Here is a 21,960-nt window from a genome sequence, read left to right on the forward strand (position 1 = left end):
TGTGACAGATCTGTCTGATTTTGAGCTGTGAAAAATGAAAAATTTCTTTGAAAGGATTTTTCACTGTGGATTGGTTTTGTGCTCTTTCTCCTTTCTGCCATTGATCTGTAAGAGAAATGCTGTCAGCCTTTAGTCCATACCTTTGGCAGATGTAAGTTGACCTAACTTGTTAGAAGTAAATGGAGCTGTGACAATTCATAGTACTAGGTATTTTTAATTTTCATTTATTTTTCATATTGAAATTGTGCATTAAGGAAGACTTTTCTTTAAACAACTTTCATAAAAACTAGATATAAAATAGGACTTATTTGATTGAAATAAGTATTTTTCTGTTTGCAGACAGATCAATTTTGTTTTAGGATGTACTTTATTTTGCTTGAAAAAATACATTGTTTAATCCTTTTTTTCCCTTTACAAAATTGGGTGTATTTTCAAATTTTTCATAAGGCAATGATACTGCAAAGGCTTAAGTTCAGATATAGGTTTGCGCATAAAATTAACCTTTTTAATGTAAACTGAAATGGAAACCAAACTGTTCAAGTGTGGTTTTTACTGTCTTTAGCAGTGTTCCATGCCTGCAGTCAGAAATAATCGGCTATATTTTATGTTGTGAACTTGTAACTGGATTTTTCTTTATGGGTCCACTGGTTGAAAAACGAAAATATATTCTATTATTAAATATTGTATTGTGGTTATGAAAAATCAATTATTTCTTCTTTTATGTTTATTTTATAGAATCCGTAAGTTACCTAAAGCACTGAAGGAACGGCAAGCATTTCAAGACCTAAAAAAGAAAATTGATGACTTTGCAGAAAGCTGTCCATTGCTTGAAATGATGGCAAACAAAGTATGCTTGGCATAATAATTTGGAGATAAAATTCACTTGAAAAACTTTTATGACTACAGGAGGCTTTCCACGATTATTTTTACAAATTAAAACAACTTTATTTGTGGCAAAAATCTAGTTACCATTAGTTTAAGAAAAGTAAAACAAAAAACTTCATGGTGTGACTAGGAGAACTAGTAATGCTTTCAGTAGAGGAGAAATCCAGACTCCTTTATTTGTTTAACAGATATATCGAAAAAGTATCTGATCATTCTCATCTTAAAAATATTAGATTTTAAAAACCTTTCCTAATTTCTATGGACTTTTCTAGGCAATGATGTCACGACACTGGGAAAGAATTGCACAAGTAACTGGACATCACTTTGATGTTGACTCTGAAAATTTCTCTTTGAAAAACATAATGGATGCCTCTTTATTGAAATATAAAGAAGATATTGAGGTATATATTCTCTTCTCTTTGTTTTTAATGATTATCTTGTGATCTGGAACTCCGTACTTTTGGAATCCTGTTTCTAGTCAGCTTTGTAACCTAAACAAATTTGACTTTTGTTGGAGAATTCTTTTGAAGAACGGAGTTTTTTAGCTGATATCAGCAGTGATGTTTCCTTTTATCCTGGAGAACGGCTAAATGAATAACTGGTGTTACACTAATCCCTCCCTAGAAGGAATTTTGTTGTTTTAAGAGTAGTGCAATTCTGTCATACTTCTGTTTTAGGGTCTGTCTACATATATATTTTTTTTCTTCTTTTTAAATATTTCATCAGAGAAAAAAAATAGTCATCATAAATCTGATCCTGTTAAATGCTTGAAATCCTTGGAATGTTGTAGAAGTGAGACATTTTATTAATTAAATCCTTAAAAAGTATTAAAGGAGAGTAGGGTTATTTTATATTTAAGACTGACTCTTCACACAAGCACATAGGAATGAGAAAGCTTATGTAACATGCACATACTACAGAGATATTGCCCCCTCCATTTTGGGGACAATAGTTATCTATCAAGTACGGCTTTATGCTATTGTTACCTTTTGCAAGCATAAAGGATAACTAAAAATAAAGAAGGAAAGACCCATCTGTTTCAAACTTCAGTTTCATTGTGAATCTGTTTGCTAAACCTGTGGTCTCTCCATGGTAGTGAGCTGATTTATCTAGTTCCACAAAGGACATACACTTCTAAGACAGAAACATGAAAAATCAAATCTCAGCTGTATCCAGTTTCCAGGCAAGAATTTAAGCCTTTTAAGAGGTTCAGAGTGATAGCCTTACATTCAGAGGAAGATTTTAAGCCTGTGATGGCATCTAGTATACTCCTGAACCTGAACTTGGGGTAGTCCCATCTGAGTAGCTGCTCTTTTTCTTTCTGATGCAATAGCCAATTTTATGATATTCCTGCCCTCATGGTCTTCAAGAGGTAGCAGACAGTCACATTGCCTCCACACAGTCTGTTCTTAGACTGTTTCCTAGTTTTGACTGGTAATGCAAATTTTCCCTAACCCCCCTCAGTGGATATATTGGACTTCAAATTTTAATACGCGCAGAGAGGTACGTTCTGCCTGCAGATTTACTGAGTTGGTGAATTTTCAAAAGTGTAAGGTGACTGAGTGCCCATAAACTATTTCATTTACAAATAATTCTGTAATAAAATCTAGTGGTATAACATAATAATTTTGAGATGTTTTGATGTATATTTCCATTAGCTAGAGCTCACACTGAAATCTGGATCTAGCTAATGAATTTTAATTGCCTTTAGGAGTGTGCATTATGCTAGCCTTAGAGGAACATCAATTACTAGTTTAATTTTACATAGGATATATGCATCAGCGCTGTTAAAGAAAAGGATATTGAAGCAAAATTGAAGCATGTCATCAGTGAATGGAGTACTCATACTTTCAGTTTTGGCCAATTCAAAGCACGAGGAGAACTCCTTCTGAAAGGATCAGATATATTAGAGAAAATAGCCTTGGTGGAAGACAGCCTGATGATATTGGGGTCACTCATGAGCAACAGGTACAAAAGTTAATATATGCACGTATTGTGTAAATCTATTCAAAACCAAAAGTAATCAATTATTATCTAAGGGGTTTGCTTGTTTTTTTCCCTTTAATTGTTGTTTATACAGGTATAATGCACCTTTTAAGTCCGCTATACAACAGTGGGTCCAGAAGTTGGCCAACACTGCAGAAATAATTGAAAACTGGATTGCTGTACAAAACCTCTGGATTTACCTTGAAGCTGTGTTTATTGCTGGAGACATTGCAAAACAACTACCTCAGGTATGCTGAATTATGGTAATATGTCAATGGCAGTATGTTATAATAAGAGATTAGCCACATCACAGAGTTTACTTAAAAAGGCATATAATAATAAAGGTTTGTGGGTTATGCACAGGCACTTCAGAAGAAGTTTTGCCAAACTGAGGTCTGTCTGGTTGAACTGCATTGAACTTAGTGAAACCTAAAGGAACAGGATTGTTTATAATTCAGGCTCAACCGTCCTTGTCAGCTTGCATTATTAGTGAATCGTATGATAGCACAGGGTTCAGTACTACTTAATGGTACAAAACTGGTTTATCATGTCTTCCATATATGTAGATGTTCCTTTCTCCCTATGTGCATATTAGTAGGCTGTAAGTTAAATAATAATGCAACTTTCTGTATGTTCTGTACTTCCTAGGACTCAGTATAACTAAGTCCCACAAAGAGATGCTGTGAGGCTTGGGCAGCTATATGTATTTTAATCTGTGTGAACTATTGCAGTCTCTTCAAAAGGCAGTTTTGGCCTTCCATGAAGGCAGCTGCGAAAGATTTAAGAAATGCTCTGACTTCCTGCAAGAGAGAAATACTAAAACAAGTCATCTTCTCTGTTGCCTCTCCTAATGAGAGGCTTTCATATCATTTCAACACACCACAGTTTAGCACCCTCCATGAAGGATCAACCAGTTCTATATCTTAACAAAACCGAGATGATCTGGAAATTATTAAATACAAATTTATTTCAGGCCACACTTTTTATAAATAAAGGCTTACAATTTCTGAAAGTAACATTAATTTTTGTAACCTAAGTGAAGCTTTCTTAACTGTTATGTAAGGTAATACGATTTTTTTTGTTTTAGTTCATGAGCTGTGTTTATATTTTAATGTTTATCAGAGAATCAATAGGCAGTTTCTGCAGATGAACAAATACCACAGAACAAGTGATGTATTAGCTTACTGCTGAAACTACTTCTTACAAGCATGATACATGAACCACTATTCTGGAAAAAAACAAATGTGATTACTGCCTTTAAAGAAGGAGGAGAAGTAGGAAGAGGAGAAGCTTGGTGGAGAATTAATCATAGATTTGGCGGGCTTAATTGCAATTCCTGCATGAATACTGCAACAAAAAAACAAGTGGTCTGTAAGCATCTGAAAGTTAACAAGGAGATTAATAACAGTTGGTATGGTTTTATTAGGAGCAAAACATATCAAAAAAATCTAGCTTATTTTTAGTGTGAACAGCAAGCTTTGTGGATAGAGGAATAAAAGTAGTTGCTATATATCTTGATAGGCTTTTGACACACTCATAATACTATCAGAAAATTAGTTTTTGATTGTTGCTCTGTAACATACAGACAGAAAAGTGAAATGCATGAACAGAAATAACTGATAGCAAGAATATTTTACCCATTTTTGGCTAAAGAAACACACAGACAAATTTGAGAGAGATAAGAATGAGGAGCTATCCATGATACACAAGAAAAGATTCAACAAGCTGGGCTTGTTTGGCTTGAAGGAGAGGAAAAACTGTGGGGGAGACCTGTTTTGGGTGCTCCATGCTTTTAGGTCTCTGATTATTTATGACCTTATTAACATTTCATCTGTTGTAGGAGAAGACTTTTAAAGTCACTATATCTGGAGTAGAAAAATATTTACTTTCCAGCTCTCAGTAGTTGAGAATTTGTCTCCCATCACCTACAACACCTCATTAGTGCAGCAGTCGCAGGCTGTTTATACAGTTCTTGTTTGTAAAGTATTACTACTAAGTTACTCCTCATAACCTGTGTGGAGCAGCCCTTACTGCATTACACTATGTTGTGTGCTGCAATTAGGAAGATTCATTTGTGAGAAGGTTGCTGTTTGAGTTTTCTGTTGCAAGGTGCGTTGGAATCCTTTTACATGGAGAATTTTTTGGTGCTCAGCATAAAGAAAAAGACATTTCCAGAGCTATCCTGGTGGACTCCTTCTCTTGCAATTTGAACTGTCATCATATAAACACTGATTATTGTAAGCATACCTATAAATATTCATATATTAAAAAAAAAAAAAGAAAAAAATACTTGAGATGCAGAGGAAATATTAAACTGTTACCTTGCCTGATGGAATTCTTTGATTTTTAGAAATTGACAAACGTGAGGAAGAACTAATGTATTTTTCACATACTCCAGGAAGCCAGAAGATTTCAGAACATTGACAAATCATGGCAGAAAATTATGCAGAGAGCCCATGAAACGTCAAACATCGTACAGTGCTGTGTTGGAGATGAGACTTTGTCACAGCTATTGCCACATTTGCTGGAACAATTGGAAATCTGTCAGAAATCCCTGACTGGGTATTTAGAAAAAAAACGGTTAAAATTTCCAAGATTTTTTTTTGTATCTGACCCTGCTCTTCTGGAAATCCTTGGTCAAGCATCTGATTCCCATACTATTCAGGTATAAGTAATAAAGCAATAATGTTCATACAGCCAATATTAGTAAGTGAGTACCATGGAGGATTTTGTTATTTAGTTGAATTATTTTTTTTCACTTGTGGAAAACCTACAGAAAGGTCTAATACATAATTTAAAGGTAGAGTGAGAATGCCATATCATATCAGTTTATGCAACTTTTTTTTTACTTTTTTTTTTCTGATTCTATTGTAGGCACATTTATTAAGTTTGTTTGACAATGTTAACCGAGTTGGATTTAATGAAAAAAACTACGATCAGATCTTGTTATTTGAATCTCAAGAAGGAGAACAGGTCAATATTATTGAACCAGTTATAGCTCAGGTAACAGCAGTATAAATTACACTTTTTCATGACTTGATTTAAAGTAGATTTATGTTGTAGTGACCAACAGTGTTGCATCATGTTACAATTTGACTAGCCGAATGAAAACCTTCCAATGTGAACAGCATAATCAAGGCCAGAAAGGACAGGACTCTTGTGTCATTCTGTAACAATTACTTTAGCGGTTTTTTCCATCAGTGCTGATATGAAGTGCTAAATCCATCACTATAAGGGCACACAGAAATGCAGTGGAGCAGGAGGACAGGAATCTTTTAGATTAGAGAATAACATAAAAAAGCAAAGAGAATAGCAAAGAGGGGAGTGGGAGTTTGAAGGACTGGAAAAAAGAAGTCACACAGGGCTGTTTCTCCTTGTGAATTATTCATAAACTAATTCTTTAAAAGTATTTTCTTGTTTATTTCAGGGCAATGTGGAATTCTGGTTAGGTCAGCTGCTGAATGGGATTAGGAAGACAATCCACACTATCATCAGAGAGGCATCAGTGGCCATTAGCGACTCAGGATTTAAACTGTATGATTTTCAGGCAATGTTTCCTGCACAAATAGGACTTCTGGGAATTCAAATGATCTGGACCAGAGATGCAGAGAATGCACTGAACAGTACCAAAACAGACAAAAAGGTAGTATTTAATGAATCTCTGGGGATTAATTAAAAATATTGTTTGGATCAGTATATATTGTGAAAAAATAAAGTAATTTGTAGGAAAAAGCAAAAAATACAACTTAAGTAACCAGAATAAGAAATTAACTAACAGGAAAACAAAATAATTAAAAGTGTTAAGAGGTCACAAATCCCCCAGCATATGCTTTAAAATTGTTTCTAATCCTGTGATTTTCTCTGTTGTTTTGACAGCACATTAATCTTGAGAAGGGCTAATTTGTCAGTTTGGGAATACAGTGAATCTCATCCTATTACTTTCCCAAAATCAGATTTGGAAAGAAATAAGAGCTCCCCATATTTGGAGAAATATTTGTACTTTATGGGCTTTGTTTTACTGTAACAGAGTGTATTAGAATCTGCAGTTGGTGAGCTCTTTTTTTTTTTTTTTTTTTTTTTTTTAGGGAAGGGAAAGAATAGAAGCTATTTGAAGAGATGCTGGTTTCATCTCAAACACTTAAAGATGATCTTGTTAACAGCAAGGTGTTACTAATGTAATAACACTGACTCTCTGAAATAGGAAGGAGAGGATATGAACTAAAGAGTTACAAATTACTATTAATCAGGAATATACAGTGAAATGAGACTAAGAAATAGTAACACCATACTGTCATAAAGGAAAATGGTGGAGAAAGGTACTTTGTTGTGCTTTCAGAGTCAATTAAAACAAAGACTCTAGACTGTGAAGAAGACCATTTAGTGTCTCCTTTTCTGTATCGTACAAAGTTTAAAAAGGGTGCAGACCAATTTTTAATACTAACTAGACTCAGATTCTTTCACACCGCCTAGAAGTTTTTTGGACAAACTCCATGTATTTTTGAGGGGTAGGGTGATTCTATACTGCTCCGTTACTTTTGGACTGTTTTTAACAGTTTTTTTCTGAGCAAAGAAGGGGAGTTTTAGGGTTTGCCTATATTCACAGAAAGCTTGTGTGACTGTTCTCTCACATACTTGGAACAGGAATGAATATGAACTGCCCTTTCTGACACCTCTGCGCTTTATGATTTATTGTGTACCAGGAAAATCACTGACAGAGGCTGACACAGCTTACCTAAATCAGTATTGCACGGTCATTTTGTATTTTGTGGAATTTTGTAACAGAGTCTGGTACCACATAAGAAATTATTATTTCAGCATTGGCATTTAAGGTTACAGTATATTTTTCTTCTTCTATAGTTAGAGTATGAGATAGATCTCTAGGTTCCTGTGCCCTCCCTGCAGAGTAGATACTGGTCAGGCTGATGTTTAATATCCAAAACCAAAGGCTTACGGTTCTGAAAAAATACAGGGATGCAATCATCTGAAGTTGTAATATATAGTAGAGGGAACACTAATCTTGGAATAAAATCTCATGTGACCTGTTCACCCAGATATATAATGATATTGTACTTTGTTGGGCTAGGAATGTGTGTACAGAAGGCACCCTGCATATCCAAATTTAGGATCCTAAACCTAATAAATGCAAAGCAAATCATAGATTTCATGGGCCTGGATGTTTGCAGATTTTTTTTCTAAACACTGGAAAAACAAATTATTTTTATATTAATATGACTGTTCTTGCTATATGGAAAAGGTAATGCACACAACAAATCAGAAGTTTTTGGAGCTTTTAAATGATTTGATTGATATGACAACACACAATCTGACAAGAATGGAGCGCACAAAATATGAAACTTTAATCACTATTCATGTACACCAGAAGGATATCTTTGATGATTTGGTAAGTTTTTGAAAACCTTTAAGGGACTTTCTTTATGGAAGCTTTTGTGCATATAATTTATAAACAAATCTTACAATGTATTCTCTTTGAGTAACTCTGATATTAGTGCTGTGATATAGCATATCTGTTCTATTCAGTTTCATTTCATATAGATGTCATGCAGAGATAATGGTGAATTATAGATAAGTTCATGGATTCAGACTTACTGCTTTTCTGTTTTTAAAATGGTTGTGGATACGCAAAAATTTGTTGTGGGCAAAAAGCTTAAATTTTTAGAATTAAGATATTCTCACAAATTGAAAATTTAATAAATTATTTAAATGAAATGTAAAAAAGAAAAAAAAGTCCCTTTAGTATTGCTATCAATTGTATGTTTTCCAGTCTGGCCTCTGTGTTGATTTAAGGTAATAGTTATTTAAAGATTAAAGCAGTGAGGTTTCACATGTTTGAAATGGATAGCAACAATACCCAGAATAGATATTAAAATGTTTTGTTTTATTTTTATAATTGGGTTGCATCAAATTTCCTTTAGATAAGCTTTTTCAATATATGAAACTACAATTATAAAAATGGGAGTAAAATAACTTTCAAAAAGCTTGCAGTATGTAAGGGTTAGTAATTCAATACAACACTGTTTAATTTGTGTGTGTACTTCAGGAAGATAAATGCATGTGTAAAGAAAGAAAATCATAAAGAAATACTAAAAGTTGGAAAGAAAACTGCCAGGTTCTAAGTTAAGCAAGCGGTTTTATCCTGTGCCCATAATTTTTGATTTTCATAATTAGTTTCTTAATTGGACATTTCATTATGAATTAATGTAATGTCATATTATAATGAAATTGAATCACAGAAAATGGGCTAATTTTAAAGGGCCTATATGTAAAATAAAAAATCAGGGAGAAGTCCAAGGCAAGGATCCTTAATTGATTCATCTAATATTATCCCATTCTGTTAAAACATTCTATTCCCTGCTAAATTTTTTTTTTTTTTTTTGTGATTAAGAGAAAGTATGGGGAAGTGGTTGGGAAACCATAATCTCTCCTTCCCCTTGAAGTATATCTACAATGCCAACAACCACATATTTTGTAAGAAAACAATGGTTTTGAGATCATGTGTCAAATATAATGAACCAAGATCTATTAATCTACTACAGTTCTAAACATGTGGCAACTTCATATAGAAGAATACATCCCAACTAAAGAAGTACATAGACGTGTAGAACGCATTCCATCTTTGTCTAACATTTAATATTTCCATGAGTAGTGGCATCATGCAGTGTAACCAATATTTTTGCTTAGCTTTTTACGAAGCTTACCATCCTTGTTCTTCAATGTCTTTCTACAACAAAATCCACAATTTCTGTACACAATTCAGAGGAAAATCAGAGTGATCAAAAAGATTAAAAAGGATCAGACTAAGTCATACAACGAGGTTTGAAAAGAATACTGGATGTCTTGAATCCTGACTAATTTTCTGCTCATTCTTTGATCTCTTGAATTTATGCATAGCAGACTTTTCTTGTGTAGAGAGAACAGAATTTAAGGTGAATTTGTTATACTCTTTCTGTATTAATATTTCTCTTCTATTGTAGGTCCGTATGAACATTAAATCTCCATCTGATTTTGAATGGCAAAAACAGTCTCGATTTTATTTTCTCGAAGACTTGGATAAGTGTGTTATCCAAATCACTGATGTAGAGTTCACCTACTGCAATGAATATTTAGGGTGTACAGATAGACTTGTTATAACTCCTTTAACTGACAGGTAACTATAAAAAGATGGCAGTATATAGTACTTGAAGCGAAGACTTATTTCCTTTAACTTCCGTGAGAGTCAGAATTCTTTGGTTTGCAGTATAGTGCTGCAATATTGATGCCGAACAGCAGAGGCCAGTGCTTATATGTTGATTTAGAGAAAACAGGCACCCCATGGAGGGACCCTGACTTTTCTCTGAATGTTTGTTTGGGCTGTGTGTGCTGTGGTAGGTATTGAAATTTTACTTGTGCTCAAGGCGACCATAGCTGAATGTCATACACTGCACCCGCTAAGCAAAGTGGATCTACAGAACAGTATGTTGCTGCTTTCAGTAAGCTAATAGTTGCATTTGAATTTGGGGTTATGGCAAATAATTCATTTGAAATCACCCTAGAGGACAGTAACTCAGGACATTGCCTTGAATAACTAGTACAAGTACGGTTTAAAGCAAGGTCTGTGGACTGCAAACAGAAAAAACAAAAGCAAACAAACAAAAAGTCTTGAACACAAAATTTAAGAACCTTTTATTGCTGGAGAGTTATACAGCACAGTACAAACTCCATTATATTCATATTTTCCTGAAGTATTGGGTAGTTCTTCACCTAGGCAAGGGGCAGCTGTATTCATGATGCCAAAATTTGTTAAGTGTGAGTAGGAGTGTCAAAATTCTGTGCATGTTCAGTTGTTTGTTGTGTGAAGAATGGCTGCAGGCTGTTGAATTAATGCTGGAATTATCTTTGCACTCTCTGTATCACAAGATTTTATTTACTAATGAAATTTCAGACTTTTGCCAATTTCTGAACCAAAATTTTGCCCAGTGAGCTATTTAGAGAGCCAAAGCCCTGTGCTTGGATACCTAGCTTTTAATATATAACACACATCTGCCAAATTCTATGTAATGTACCTTATTATTCCTATGCTAGATAGAGATCTGTTTGCAGCAGTAAACATGCACTTGATTAGTGGGTATGGCAGCACGACTACGGAGACAACATTTTTGCCCACCAAGAGAGACAGTATCAAGAAAATGTAGTCATTCAAAATTTGTTCACAGAATTAAAATGCAGCCTGATTGGCTAGGGATTAGTTCAAGGTGCAATGTCACATAGATTGAAAACTAGCACAGGATGGCATTTTTGAAGAAAGTGAGTCTTTGGCTTGAGCTTAAGCTGTAACAATAGCAAAATAAACCCCACAGGTATCTGTTCTTGGCCAAACCTATAAGATTCAAGCGGAGCTGCAGAGATTGGTGGCTCTCTACTGTTATGTACTGAAAGAGTTTTTGAAGCAGGGATATTTTTTAGTGTTGGCATGGGAAACCTATATACCTAAGTAGTAGTGTGTGAGAACAGAATTTATTCCCATTATAGGCTTTTCCTTTTTAATACTTTAATGCTGCCATATGGACTTGTATGAGCCTCTGACAATTTTCAAATAATAGTATTTGTGCTTTCCGTTAATCACCTTGGAGCTGAGTGCTGTTTGGCTAATGACCTTGTGGTCAGAAAGATTCCTGAAGCACATAAGAAATACACTACATTAAGATGGTGGGACTGAAATCGAATGTTTCTAAGCATCATGTCAGACACAGACCATGTCATGGCAGTTAAAATAAAAAGAAATGCAAGTGCTGTTTTCTTTCTTAGGACTTTTGCCATGTATGGATTTTGTCCTTAACTCAGTTTCAGCAATAGAACTGTTAGGAACTGTATTTTTTCAGTGTTAACTGAGAGCCTGTTACTGATTACAGTGTAATAAGGTAATAAAGCATTATTACTGCCAGTGTTAGAATGAGCACTGTATTACTTTATAGGAAGTTATACAAGATGTTGTCATTTGTTTCTTTTTCAGTGCCCATTTTCTCTCCCCAGACATATCATAAAGCTATTGAGGTTTAACAGGGTTAAAATTGTTGGACATGGGCTTGCTGGGATTTTGGAGCATTGTAGGTTAGAACAGTAGCCTTCTTTCCACCTTCAGTAGTCTCCATGCCATCTGGGGAGGCTGTGACTTAACCTTGGGGATGTCAACCCAGTACTTACCACAAGGAAAAACAAGTATTTCTGCCCCCCTCCCCCAGCTCTATAGAATACAAATGCTGTGGTTACAAAAGGGACCTCAAAGTAATTAATAGAAGAAGAGGATTAATCACAGCATCATAGAACAGCTTGGGTTGGAAGGGACCTTAAAGCCCACCCAGTTCCAACCCCCTGCCATGGGCAGGGACACCTCCCACCAGACCAGGCTGCCCAAAGCCCCATCCAGCCTGGCCTTGAACACCTCCAGGGATGGGGCATCCACAGCTTCTCTGGGCAGCCTGTGCCAGTGCCTCACCACCCTCTGAGTGAAGAATTTGGTCCTAACATCTCATCTAAATCTCCCCTCTTTCAGCTTAAAACCACTCCCCTTGTCTGATCATTGTCTGTCCTAGTAAAAAGCCGCTTGTTCTGTCTCCAGGTGTTACATCACTCTGGCACAGGCCCTGGGCATGAGTATGGGTGGTGCACCTGCAGGGCCTGCAGGGACAGGGAAAACAGAGACAACTAAAGACATGGGAAAATGCTTGGGAAAGTATGTTGTTGTTTTCAATTGTTCCGACCAAATGGATTACAGAGGATTGGGCCGTATCTATAAAGGTAAGAAATAATCTGTTTTTTCATTTTACAGTCATCAGTTTTTGGTTCTTCGTTAGTTATTTAGGGATATTTTCTTCCCTGTTTTCTCACATTTCCAGATGCATGCTTATCAACTTTTCCTGACGTTTGATTGTTTCTCTTTCTCTCTTTTTTTCCCCATGCTTTCCATTTTTTTGTTTGTTTGTTTGCTTTTGTTTCATATTCTTGGAGGCTGTTTCATATCTCTGTCCTCGTTTCCTTTTTCCTTTTCATCCTTTTTACTGTTTTTATTTATGCCACTATCCCAGCCATAAGGGAGGGCATTTAGCTCTCCCTTGATATTTTTATATCAAATAAGACTACAAATACAGAGTTCAATGATGTTGTACAAATATGGGAAACACATGCAAAGTGGTGTACTGTCTTATTTCAAACTCACTATATTTTTTTTTAAATCAGGAAAATAAGACAGTGGTCAAACTCTAAGTTTTCATGATAAACAGAGCTCTGAAGTCAGTTTTGCAAGCAGTGGTCAGATGATCCAATGTCTGCGAACTCTATTACGTCTGTTTTCTTGTATATAGCTACAATGCTTATATGGACTTGCAGACCCCAGAATGTAACCATTTTCTGTAAGTGGTGGGCTCTTAAACTGAACACAAGGTATCACAAAAATAATTTTCACTGTTGTAACACTTCCTGAACATTAAAAATATAACCTGGAGATCATTTCTATTTTTAATTAAGAAACGAGCAAAGCTGGCCAAGATTTTAATAGAAGTAACTTTTGTATTTGACTTTATATTTAAAAGCTTAAGAGTATCCAGTTAAGCTTTTCTAATGAAGATAGAAAGCCTGAAAGCTACGCCACATTTGGATTAAGATGATTTTATATTTAATTTTCCATCTTTCTATCCAGTCTCCTTTGTGGTCTTACTGGGTTTGTGTATGACTGAGTTTGATCAAGAAGACTTGTAGTACGTATTTAGAAAAGCTGGGTTAAAAACAGGGCTAGGACTAATTTCGCTGGACTTCACAGTTCTTCTTCCTAATCCTTTTGTTCCTTTACAGATGTTTTTGGGCCTCATTAACTTGTTAATTTTCTTTAATGGATATATTAAAAAGAGGAAAATGGGAACAAGTAGAACATAGAAAGAAGAAGTGTCAAGGAGACACTCCTACAGAAAGAGAGGATAAAGTGCTCCCTGCTAGAGCAACCATATCATTTCCATATCAGGAATCTGTGGTAGTACAGCTGCTATTTGGGAGCTGCAGATGGTAGAGCTAGTGACTGTCCTTAGCCATTGTAAAAGTCTATTCCCTGGTCCTGAGCTGGTCCCATAAAGAGTCCACTCTTCCAATAGAAGTTCTGCTGTGCCACAGGGATGAAGTGTTTCATCACAGTCTTCATTTTAAGCATTAGTTAGCCTTTTAGTTAATCTTAAGGTTTAATTTTGATCTTTTTAGGTGAATACAGGCATTCACTGCCTTGGGTGAGGCTGAAGCTGGCTCCTGTGGTACTCTGATGAGCAGTGGGAGCAGAAAACAGTTTTCACAGTATCCCATTAAGTCATGCTGGGATGTGGGCTAAAGTTTCCTAGAAGCTGATGACTTCTGTGCTGAACATATTATTGTAGTCCTTACCAGAGGTAAATGCTATGTATCTGACCAAGGCCAGATCATTGCATATCAAAAGAGAAAATAGTCCCCTAGAGGTCAGGAGCTATGTAAAGCTGCTCATTTATATAATAACAAACAAATGCAGGAACATTTCTCAGCTAGAGACTGAACTAGCTGTGTGTAGGAATACTTTTCAGTCAAGATCAAAAGTTTCAACTTTTAGTTGGGTGTCTTTTGTGAGTGAGAAGAAAGTAGGATTACATACAGCTTTTCCCTTTCCCTTTCCCTTTCCCTTCCCTTTTCCTTATGCACAATATGACAGTGCACAACAAGATTAAATTGTCTCTAAGCTGTTACGCAGCTGACAGTTTGCTTGCTGTGCCTTTGCTTGTGTGTGTGTGGTGGTACACTTATGTATGTTCTCTTTGTTTCTTTTTGTCTGTCTTTCCGTCTTCACTGCCAAAGGGAAATAATTTTGCAAGAACTGAATTAATACAAAACTGGGGGATATTGACCTTGCCTGAGAGTCAGGTTTCCCAATGCCATGCAGCAGGTGGCATTACAGAACAAATGATATTCTTCCTTCCCCAAGGAAAAATTGCTTAGCTAGAACTGAAATCATCCTTTAGAGAAAGCAATTTCAAAAAATACATTTGATACACAGGTAATAAGTGTAGGAGATATTATGATATGGAACAGAGTCTCTTTGTTAAAGAATGTTCAGCTTTAGGGCTTTTCCTTGCTATATCCCTAAGAGTAGATATTGCTGTTTATTAAATAAAGTAGCAAAAACACTTTTATTTTTTTTTTTTCCCAGTCTGTGTCCTAATAGCCATGCAGTATATGTAACAAAAGGAACCAAATGCATTTGAAAAACATAATTTTTTTTTGCAAGGGAGCAGCAAGACTAGGGCAGCTCCATGATAAAAGTTCTGTATTGGGGTTCACTTTAATCAAAAATGAATTTGAGCAGTAGGCCCAGTAAGACAGCTGAAAGTTTTGTGCAATGTTACATTCAATTTATTTTATAGTACCTATATATTTGGAGTTGTCTTCAAATGGCTTAAGCCAAACTAAGCTCCACTAGGCCCGTGGGATGAATTAAGCACCTCTGAATATTTGTTTGTAGCACCAGTTAAGGTGCTCATCCAGGACCTTGCTGGATCCAGGCAACAGAAATAGTAGTCCGCTGTGGGCTTTGAGAAAGAAGACTGCAATTCTTGCATAGACGTGCTAGCTTTTGTCTCTTGTGGAGTGGATGTGGAAGTGAAGATTACACAGCTTCCCCATTACCTTTCAGGAAAGTTGCTACTGTTGACTCTCCCATTTCAATCCTTCAAACATGACACAGAAGGAGTGTTTGACACTCCAGAAGACATTAGTTTCATGATGTTTATGGATACTAATATCTGTCTAGAACTCCATCATGGCCTGTTACAAATGATAGTTGTGTGAATTCAGATTCCTCTCACTAGAACAGCAGAATACTATTCTCCAACTATTTTTAACCTATGAATTAACTGCTATAAAAAGATACAATGGTGCTTCCACAAATGTATCAATTTCTGAATTTGATCCTGTGCTTTGCATTAGGTAGGTGTCTCCTGAGCTTATCTTTGACAATTTCACTCCCTACATAGATAAGTTTCCATGATATATACATGTTTTTGATGGTAGGTACTATATACAATATTACTGAATGATTTCCTCCTTATGGTTACTGCAGAAGTGTAGGATTCTTTGAGAAGAATTTTATACGTCTTTCTTACAAGGGATAATTCTTTTTCTTAGTGTTAATGCATGTCCTAATTTATTTTGAGTTTTTACTCCTCATTTTACTCTGTGTTTATACTCTTTTTCTCCTGTTATGTTATAAAGAATATGATATGCTATATATATAATTTATATATACATAAATTCTTCTTGTTTGATCTGACACACAGTGTTTAATCAAATATTTTCCTTGTTGTCTTTTTAGGTTTAGCCCAGTCAGGTGCATGGGGTTGCTTTGATGAATTTAACCGCATTGAACTTCCAGTTTTATCAGTAGCTGCTCAGCAGATATACATTGTACTTCAGTGTAAGAAAAATAAGAAACCTCAGTTCATTTTCACTGATGGTGATGTTGTTGACATGGACAGAGAATTTGGCATATTTCTGACTATGGTATGTATGTGTGTAAATAGCACCAGTATGGACAATCTTTCCCATTTCATTGCCCATAGAAGTATCCTTGTTCAAATCGCTGGAACTCTCTGTTAGAGCACAGTGAATAGAATTTGAACAACAATTTGTTCAAATGATAATGATATTTTCTCTTGCCCATATTTTTATCTGGAACCTAGGACTTGATATATGCAGTCATCATTAACTACATATTTTATTTTTTTGTTCAGTATTTCACATGTTGAGATTAAATCCAACCATCTCATATTTTTAGTCAAAGTCTGTCAAAATGAAACAGTAGTAGTTGACTATTGGAAGGACTACTGTAGGTGTTCTGGTCGGTATTTTACCACCTGTGAAGAATTTTTGACCTCAGTCCTTCTGTATGACAGGATGAAGGAAGTCACCTTCACTCTGGTTCATTGACCTCCCAGAGATTTATCTTTGGTGTCTGTGGACTGTTTCTGTCAGTGAAGGAGGCAAAGAAGCAGGAAAGTGGAAGAGTACTCTAAAAGCATCTTTGTATCTCCTCCTCTTTAGCTGTAGGCTACACATGTAAAATTCGAAACTGAAATATTTGTCTTTATTGTAAGGTTTCCTGTCTTTGAAAAGCTGTTAATGTTGTCACTCTAATTTGTAAAAAAAAGGATAAATTAACTAGTAGTGTACCAATGCCAGTGAAAATTCAGTGTAAAAACAGCTGGAAGAGTTTAAGAAGCTATCACTGCATAGCCAGAGACTACTGTTGTCACAACTGATCCATGTGGTAGTCATATGAGTGACTTAGACATCTTCAGTGAAAGGTCAGATTGATTAATTTAAATTAAATGCAGTAGTGGCTTGTACTGCTTGACTGACTTTGGGCTGGATAATGCTCACAAGGGGCAATAACCTTCAGCACTGGAACACTATCAAGACCCTGAGGAACTAATTTTTTTAAAACAGCTCCAACAAGAACTGTAAGTGGTTGTCTGTTTATGTCTGTGTGTCTTGGGCATCTCAAAATACCACGTGTGATACCGCATACTTCATGAACTGCAGTATTTGGAGAACTTAGTAGTGATGTATAATTGTGACGCTCTTTAGTTATCCACTGTAATCTAGCATGTGCTCCTGTGTTTGCCAAATAATTATCAGAAAATATAAGCCTTCCTATCCTGCTATCATTAAGTGATATTTTATTTTACATTTTGCATTTTTCAGAACCCGGGCTATGCAGGACGACAGGAACTTCCAGAAAATCTGAAGATTCAGTTTCGCACAGTTGCTATGATGGTGCCTGACCGTGGCATTATTATGCGAGTCAAGCTGGCAAGTGCTGGTTTCCGAGACAACCAAATCCTTAGTCAAAAATTTTACACACTCTACAAACTCTGTGAAGAGCAGTTATCTAAACAGGTAAAATAAATATTTGTTCAACCAGATGCTGTCACTAGAAGGGAATGTAGAGAATACACTTTCATAAGATATATAATTATTTTGACACTTGGGAACCTAGTCATTTTTAGGGTTTTCAGTTTCAAGTTCCAGCAACAGAATTTGAAATCATAATGTTATTTTTATTTTTCAAACTAATTTGTACAGTAAAGGAAGTTTAAAATTAATTCTTAATTTTAAAATACAGTACAGATAATGGTGAAGATATGAGCAACTGTGTACAGAGCTCTACAGAACTTTGCAGAGGACAGGTTTTTCAGTCTCCTTACTTTAGGAAGACTAGATATATTGGAGGGTCAGTGTAAGAATTGTAAATAACTGAAGAGTGCCTAGAAGGCACTGTCTTACTGAGTGCTGCCAGACCTATTAGAACTAAATTTCACCAGGGACATCAAGGGCAACAAGAAAGGCTCTGTAGGTACATCAGTGATCAAAGGAGGACTAGGGAAACTGTGGGCCCTCTGCAGAAGGAAATGGGAGACCTGCTCACACGGAATATGGAGAAGGCAGGTACTTAATGACTTTTTTGCCTCAGTCTTCACTGGCAAGAGCTCTAGCCACGTAACCCAGGCCCCAGAAGGCAAAGGCAGGGACTTGAAGAATGATGAACCACCCACTGTAGGAGATGATCAGGTTCGAGACCATCTAAGGAGCCTAAATGTGCGCAAGTCCATGGGACCTGATGAGGTACATTCATGGGTCCTGAGAAAACTGGCAGATGTAGTTGCTAAGCCACTGTCCATCATATTTGAGAAGCTGTGACAGTCCGGTGAAGATCCCACTGACTGGAAGAGGGGAAACATAACCCCCATTTATAAGAAGGGAAAAAAAGAAGACCCAGGGAGCTACAGGCCAGTCAGTCTCACTTCTGGGCCTGGCAAGACCATGGAGCAGATCCTCCTGGAAATTATGCTAAGACACAGGCACTATTTTCCATTGAAATTTCCTCTGTTATTAATTTTGACCGTTGTCTCTTGTCCTTATTCTCTGCTGGACTCATTGCAATGTCAATGATAGCTGACTAACATGGAGAAAAAAACAAAAAGATCACTAAGACCTATCATTTATCAAATGATACCAGACTTCATCATAAACATGTAATCTGCCTTCCAAACTTCACAGGAATTTATTAAACCTTTTTGTCTTAATTTTGCCATATGCAAATAATATTCTTGGCAGTATCTGGCTGAATATTCACATCTAAGATTGTAAACTGGTAACAACTTGGCACCTGCTGGAATCATAGAAAATGAGGCTGGACAGAGCCATGAGGGGTCATCCATATACCTGCCTGGAGGAAAAATCAATTCTTAGCTAAATAATTTGCTGTAAATGTTTATGACTCTCCTTAACATTTTGCATTGACAGATGCCTGAGCTTTCCCAGGCAGCCTGTTCCAAAGTTTGATTTTCTTTATGGTCATAATGTTTTCCCTGAAGTTGACTTGAAGAATTTCCCATGCTGTAACTAAATAAATTGCTTCTTTTCCTTTCTATTCCTTCTGCCTTCCTCTTTGCAGGACTTTTTTTGCATGTCAAAGACTTACTGTAACTCATCCTCCATATTTACCCTTTCTACTTCTAAAGCCAACTTTGTTTTACTTCCTGTTATAGCATGTTTTCTAGTTAGCAGCTATCTTTATTTTCCAGATTCTCTTCAGTAAGGTTCATCTTCAAGTATGGAATCCAGCCTTTGGCGTAGTATGAAAGTGCCAACCACAATGGAAAGGTCTTTTCAACTGTCCTAAAAAAGCCACTTGCATTTTTATTGTGTTCTATAATTGTAGATTTATGTCACTGGTGAGTTTGGGGTTTCAGTCCAATGGCAGATGCTTTTCTCAAAAGCCTTCTGCACCTGACTCATTTTTCATTTCAATAAAGAAGAATTGCTCCTCTTTGATACTTTTGCATTTGGGTATTTCTATCTGTGTAGTATTTTTCTCTTTATTTAAATTCATCCTACTGTATTGGGTTTACATGGCAACATTTTGGTGGCAGAGGGGCTGCAGGGGTGGCCTCTGTGAGCAGAGCTCAGCAGCTGCCCCTTGTCAGATCAGACCCAGCTCCAGCCAGCTCCAAAAGGGACCCACTGCTGGCCAGAGATGAGCCAGGGAGTGAGGCTGGTTGGGCCTCTGGGAGAGCAGATTGAAGAAAGGGAAACAGAAAACTGCTGTGCAACAGCAGCTGGGAGAGAGGAGTGAGAAGCAGCCCTGCAGCCCCCAAGGTCAGTGCAGCAGGAGGGCAGGAGGTGCTCCAGGCACGCAGCAGCAGTTCCCCTGCGGCCTGTGCAGAGGCCCCTGGCGGAGCAGGCTGTCCCCCTGCAGCCCATGGGTCCCACACGGAGCAGATCTCCACGCTGCAGCCCGTGGAGGAGCCCCCGGTGGAGCAGGTGGATGTGGCCTGGAGGAGGCTGCGGCCCATGGAGAGCCCCCGCAGGAGCAGGCCCCGGGCCGGAGCTGCAGCCCGTGGAGAGGAGCCCACGCAGGAGCAGGGGGTCTGGGGGGAGCTGCCGCCCGTGGGGGACCTGTGCTGGAGCAGTTTGCTCCTGACGGATGGACCCTGTGGTACGGAGCCGTGTGGGAGCAGTTCTTGGAGAGCTGCTGCCTGTGGGCAGCCCCCGCAGGCTCAGTTCGGGAAGGACGGCATCCCGTGGGAGGGACCCCACGGGGAGCAGGGGCAGGGAGTGACTGTGAAGGAGTGGCAGAGACAAAGCATCAGGGATTGGCAGCAGCCCCCATTCCCTGTTCACTTGAGCTGCTTGGGAGGAGGACATAGAAGAGGGTGGATGGGGGGAAGGTGCTTTTAGTTTTAGTTCTCACTGCTCTAGTCTGTTAGTGATAGGCAATAAACTACATTAATCTCCCTATGCTGAGTTTTTTTTTGCCCATGACAGTCATACGTGAGTGATCTCCCTGTCCTTATCTCAACCCCTAAGCCCTCTTCATTGTATTTTCTCCCCCTTTCCCTTTGAGGAAGGGGAATGAGAGAGTGTCTGAGGTGGAGTTTGGCTGCCCAGCCCAGCCCATTTATTGAATTTCTCTTGGTCAGTTTGAACTGTAGTCATGGTCTAGTTTACCAGCTTGGTATCACCTGGAAACCTAATCAATAAGCTACTTATGCTGAAAATTTTGAGTAGTGCTCAACGTATTATTCCAGTCTGTCTGTGATAGGAGTTGTGAATCTACCATTACAAATAATTGCATGTAGATCAGAAGATACCTTATTTGAGAAGAAGATACCTTAATTGTTATGAAACCATCCACAGAAAGGAATGCTATTATGTACAGGATAAGATGGGCTTACATATAAAATATTGTACTTGTATAATTTTCAGTATGTTATTTTTACATCAGCAAGAGATAGACTATTTTAGTTATCAATCCTTGTACCATATATGAAGATAGTAACAGTGATCAGGTAACAGAGGGTAGTCCGAAGATGTGTGCTTTACTGTTTGTGCATCTGGCTTATTATGAATTTATGAAAATGATAGAAGCAGCAGCTTTGTTACAGATGACTTGTAAAAGTGGTAGTCTACCACCAAAAGGATGACATGGCAGTCATGGACTTACAACACTGGAAAATATTTTCAGGATATGATAGCAACAGAACTGGAGCTCCGGTTGAAATGATAAAGAGCTGTGAAATTCCTTATATTTAAAAGTTCAATAGCCTAGTCATTTCTTTAGTTACCATAGTCATCAGCCCTTTCTTGATTTTAAAGGCTTTAATTGTTGTGGTACCAATTGTGCTTATGTATTATTTTGAGGTTCACTATGACTTTGGACTAAGAAATATCCTGTCAGTTTTAAGAACACTTGGAGCAGTGAAAAGATCTAATCCCAAAGAACCAGAGAAAACCGTCGTGATGAGAGTTCTGCGGGACATGAACCTCTCCAAATTGGTATTGTAACAGTGGTAACTTTCCCAAAGAAGTACTTTATTTGCATTTGTAAAGCGTATTTATTATGCACTTTGAAAAGCTCTTTTTCTTCAGCACTTGGATACATTCCTTTGCATTTTTTTACTGCAGTTTCAAATTTTTATCAGAATATGGTTATGGTGAAAGCACTATTTATTTCTGAAAGAAATTAAA

At 37.1% G+C, this 21,960-nt stretch overlaps 1 protein-coding gene across 7 annotated transcripts in view; it reads left to right on the plus strand.

Annotated features, from left to right (window-relative positions):
• LOC310895394 (dynein axonemal heavy chain 5-like) overlaps nt 1–21,960 on the plus strand; it is a 154,055-nt gene that overhangs the window by 43,107 nt on the left and 88,988 nt on the right. For all 7 annotated transcript variants that reach the window (XM_083826723.1, XM_083826725.1, XM_083826726.1 and 4 more), the window contains 13 exons: nt 736–847; nt 1,158–1,286; nt 2,654–2,853; nt 2,966–3,119; nt 5,270–5,536; nt 5,746–5,874; nt 6,299–6,514; nt 8,126–8,272; nt 9,864–10,036; nt 12,485–12,663; nt 16,241–16,428; nt 17,632–17,826; nt 21,634–21,768. In XM_083826723.1, coding sequence (XP_083682849.1) covers nt 736–847; nt 1,158–1,286; nt 2,654–2,853; nt 2,966–3,119; nt 5,270–5,536; nt 5,746–5,874; nt 6,299–6,514; nt 8,126–8,272; nt 9,864–10,036; nt 12,485–12,663; nt 16,241–16,428; nt 17,632–17,826; nt 21,634–21,768 — 2,224 coding nt within the window. The remainder of the gene's footprint in view (nt 1–735; nt 848–1,157; nt 1,287–2,653; nt 2,854–2,965; nt 3,120–5,269; nt 5,537–5,745; nt 5,875–6,298; nt 6,515–8,125; nt 8,273–9,863; nt 10,037–12,484; nt 12,664–16,240; nt 16,429–17,631; nt 17,827–21,633; nt 21,769–21,960) is intronic.

The sequence above is a fragment of the Anser anser genome (assembly GCF_964211835.1).
Source record: "Anser anser genome assembly, chromosome: 2".
Taxonomy (NCBI): Eukaryota; Metazoa; Chordata; class Aves; order Anseriformes; family Anatidae; genus Anser; species Anser anser.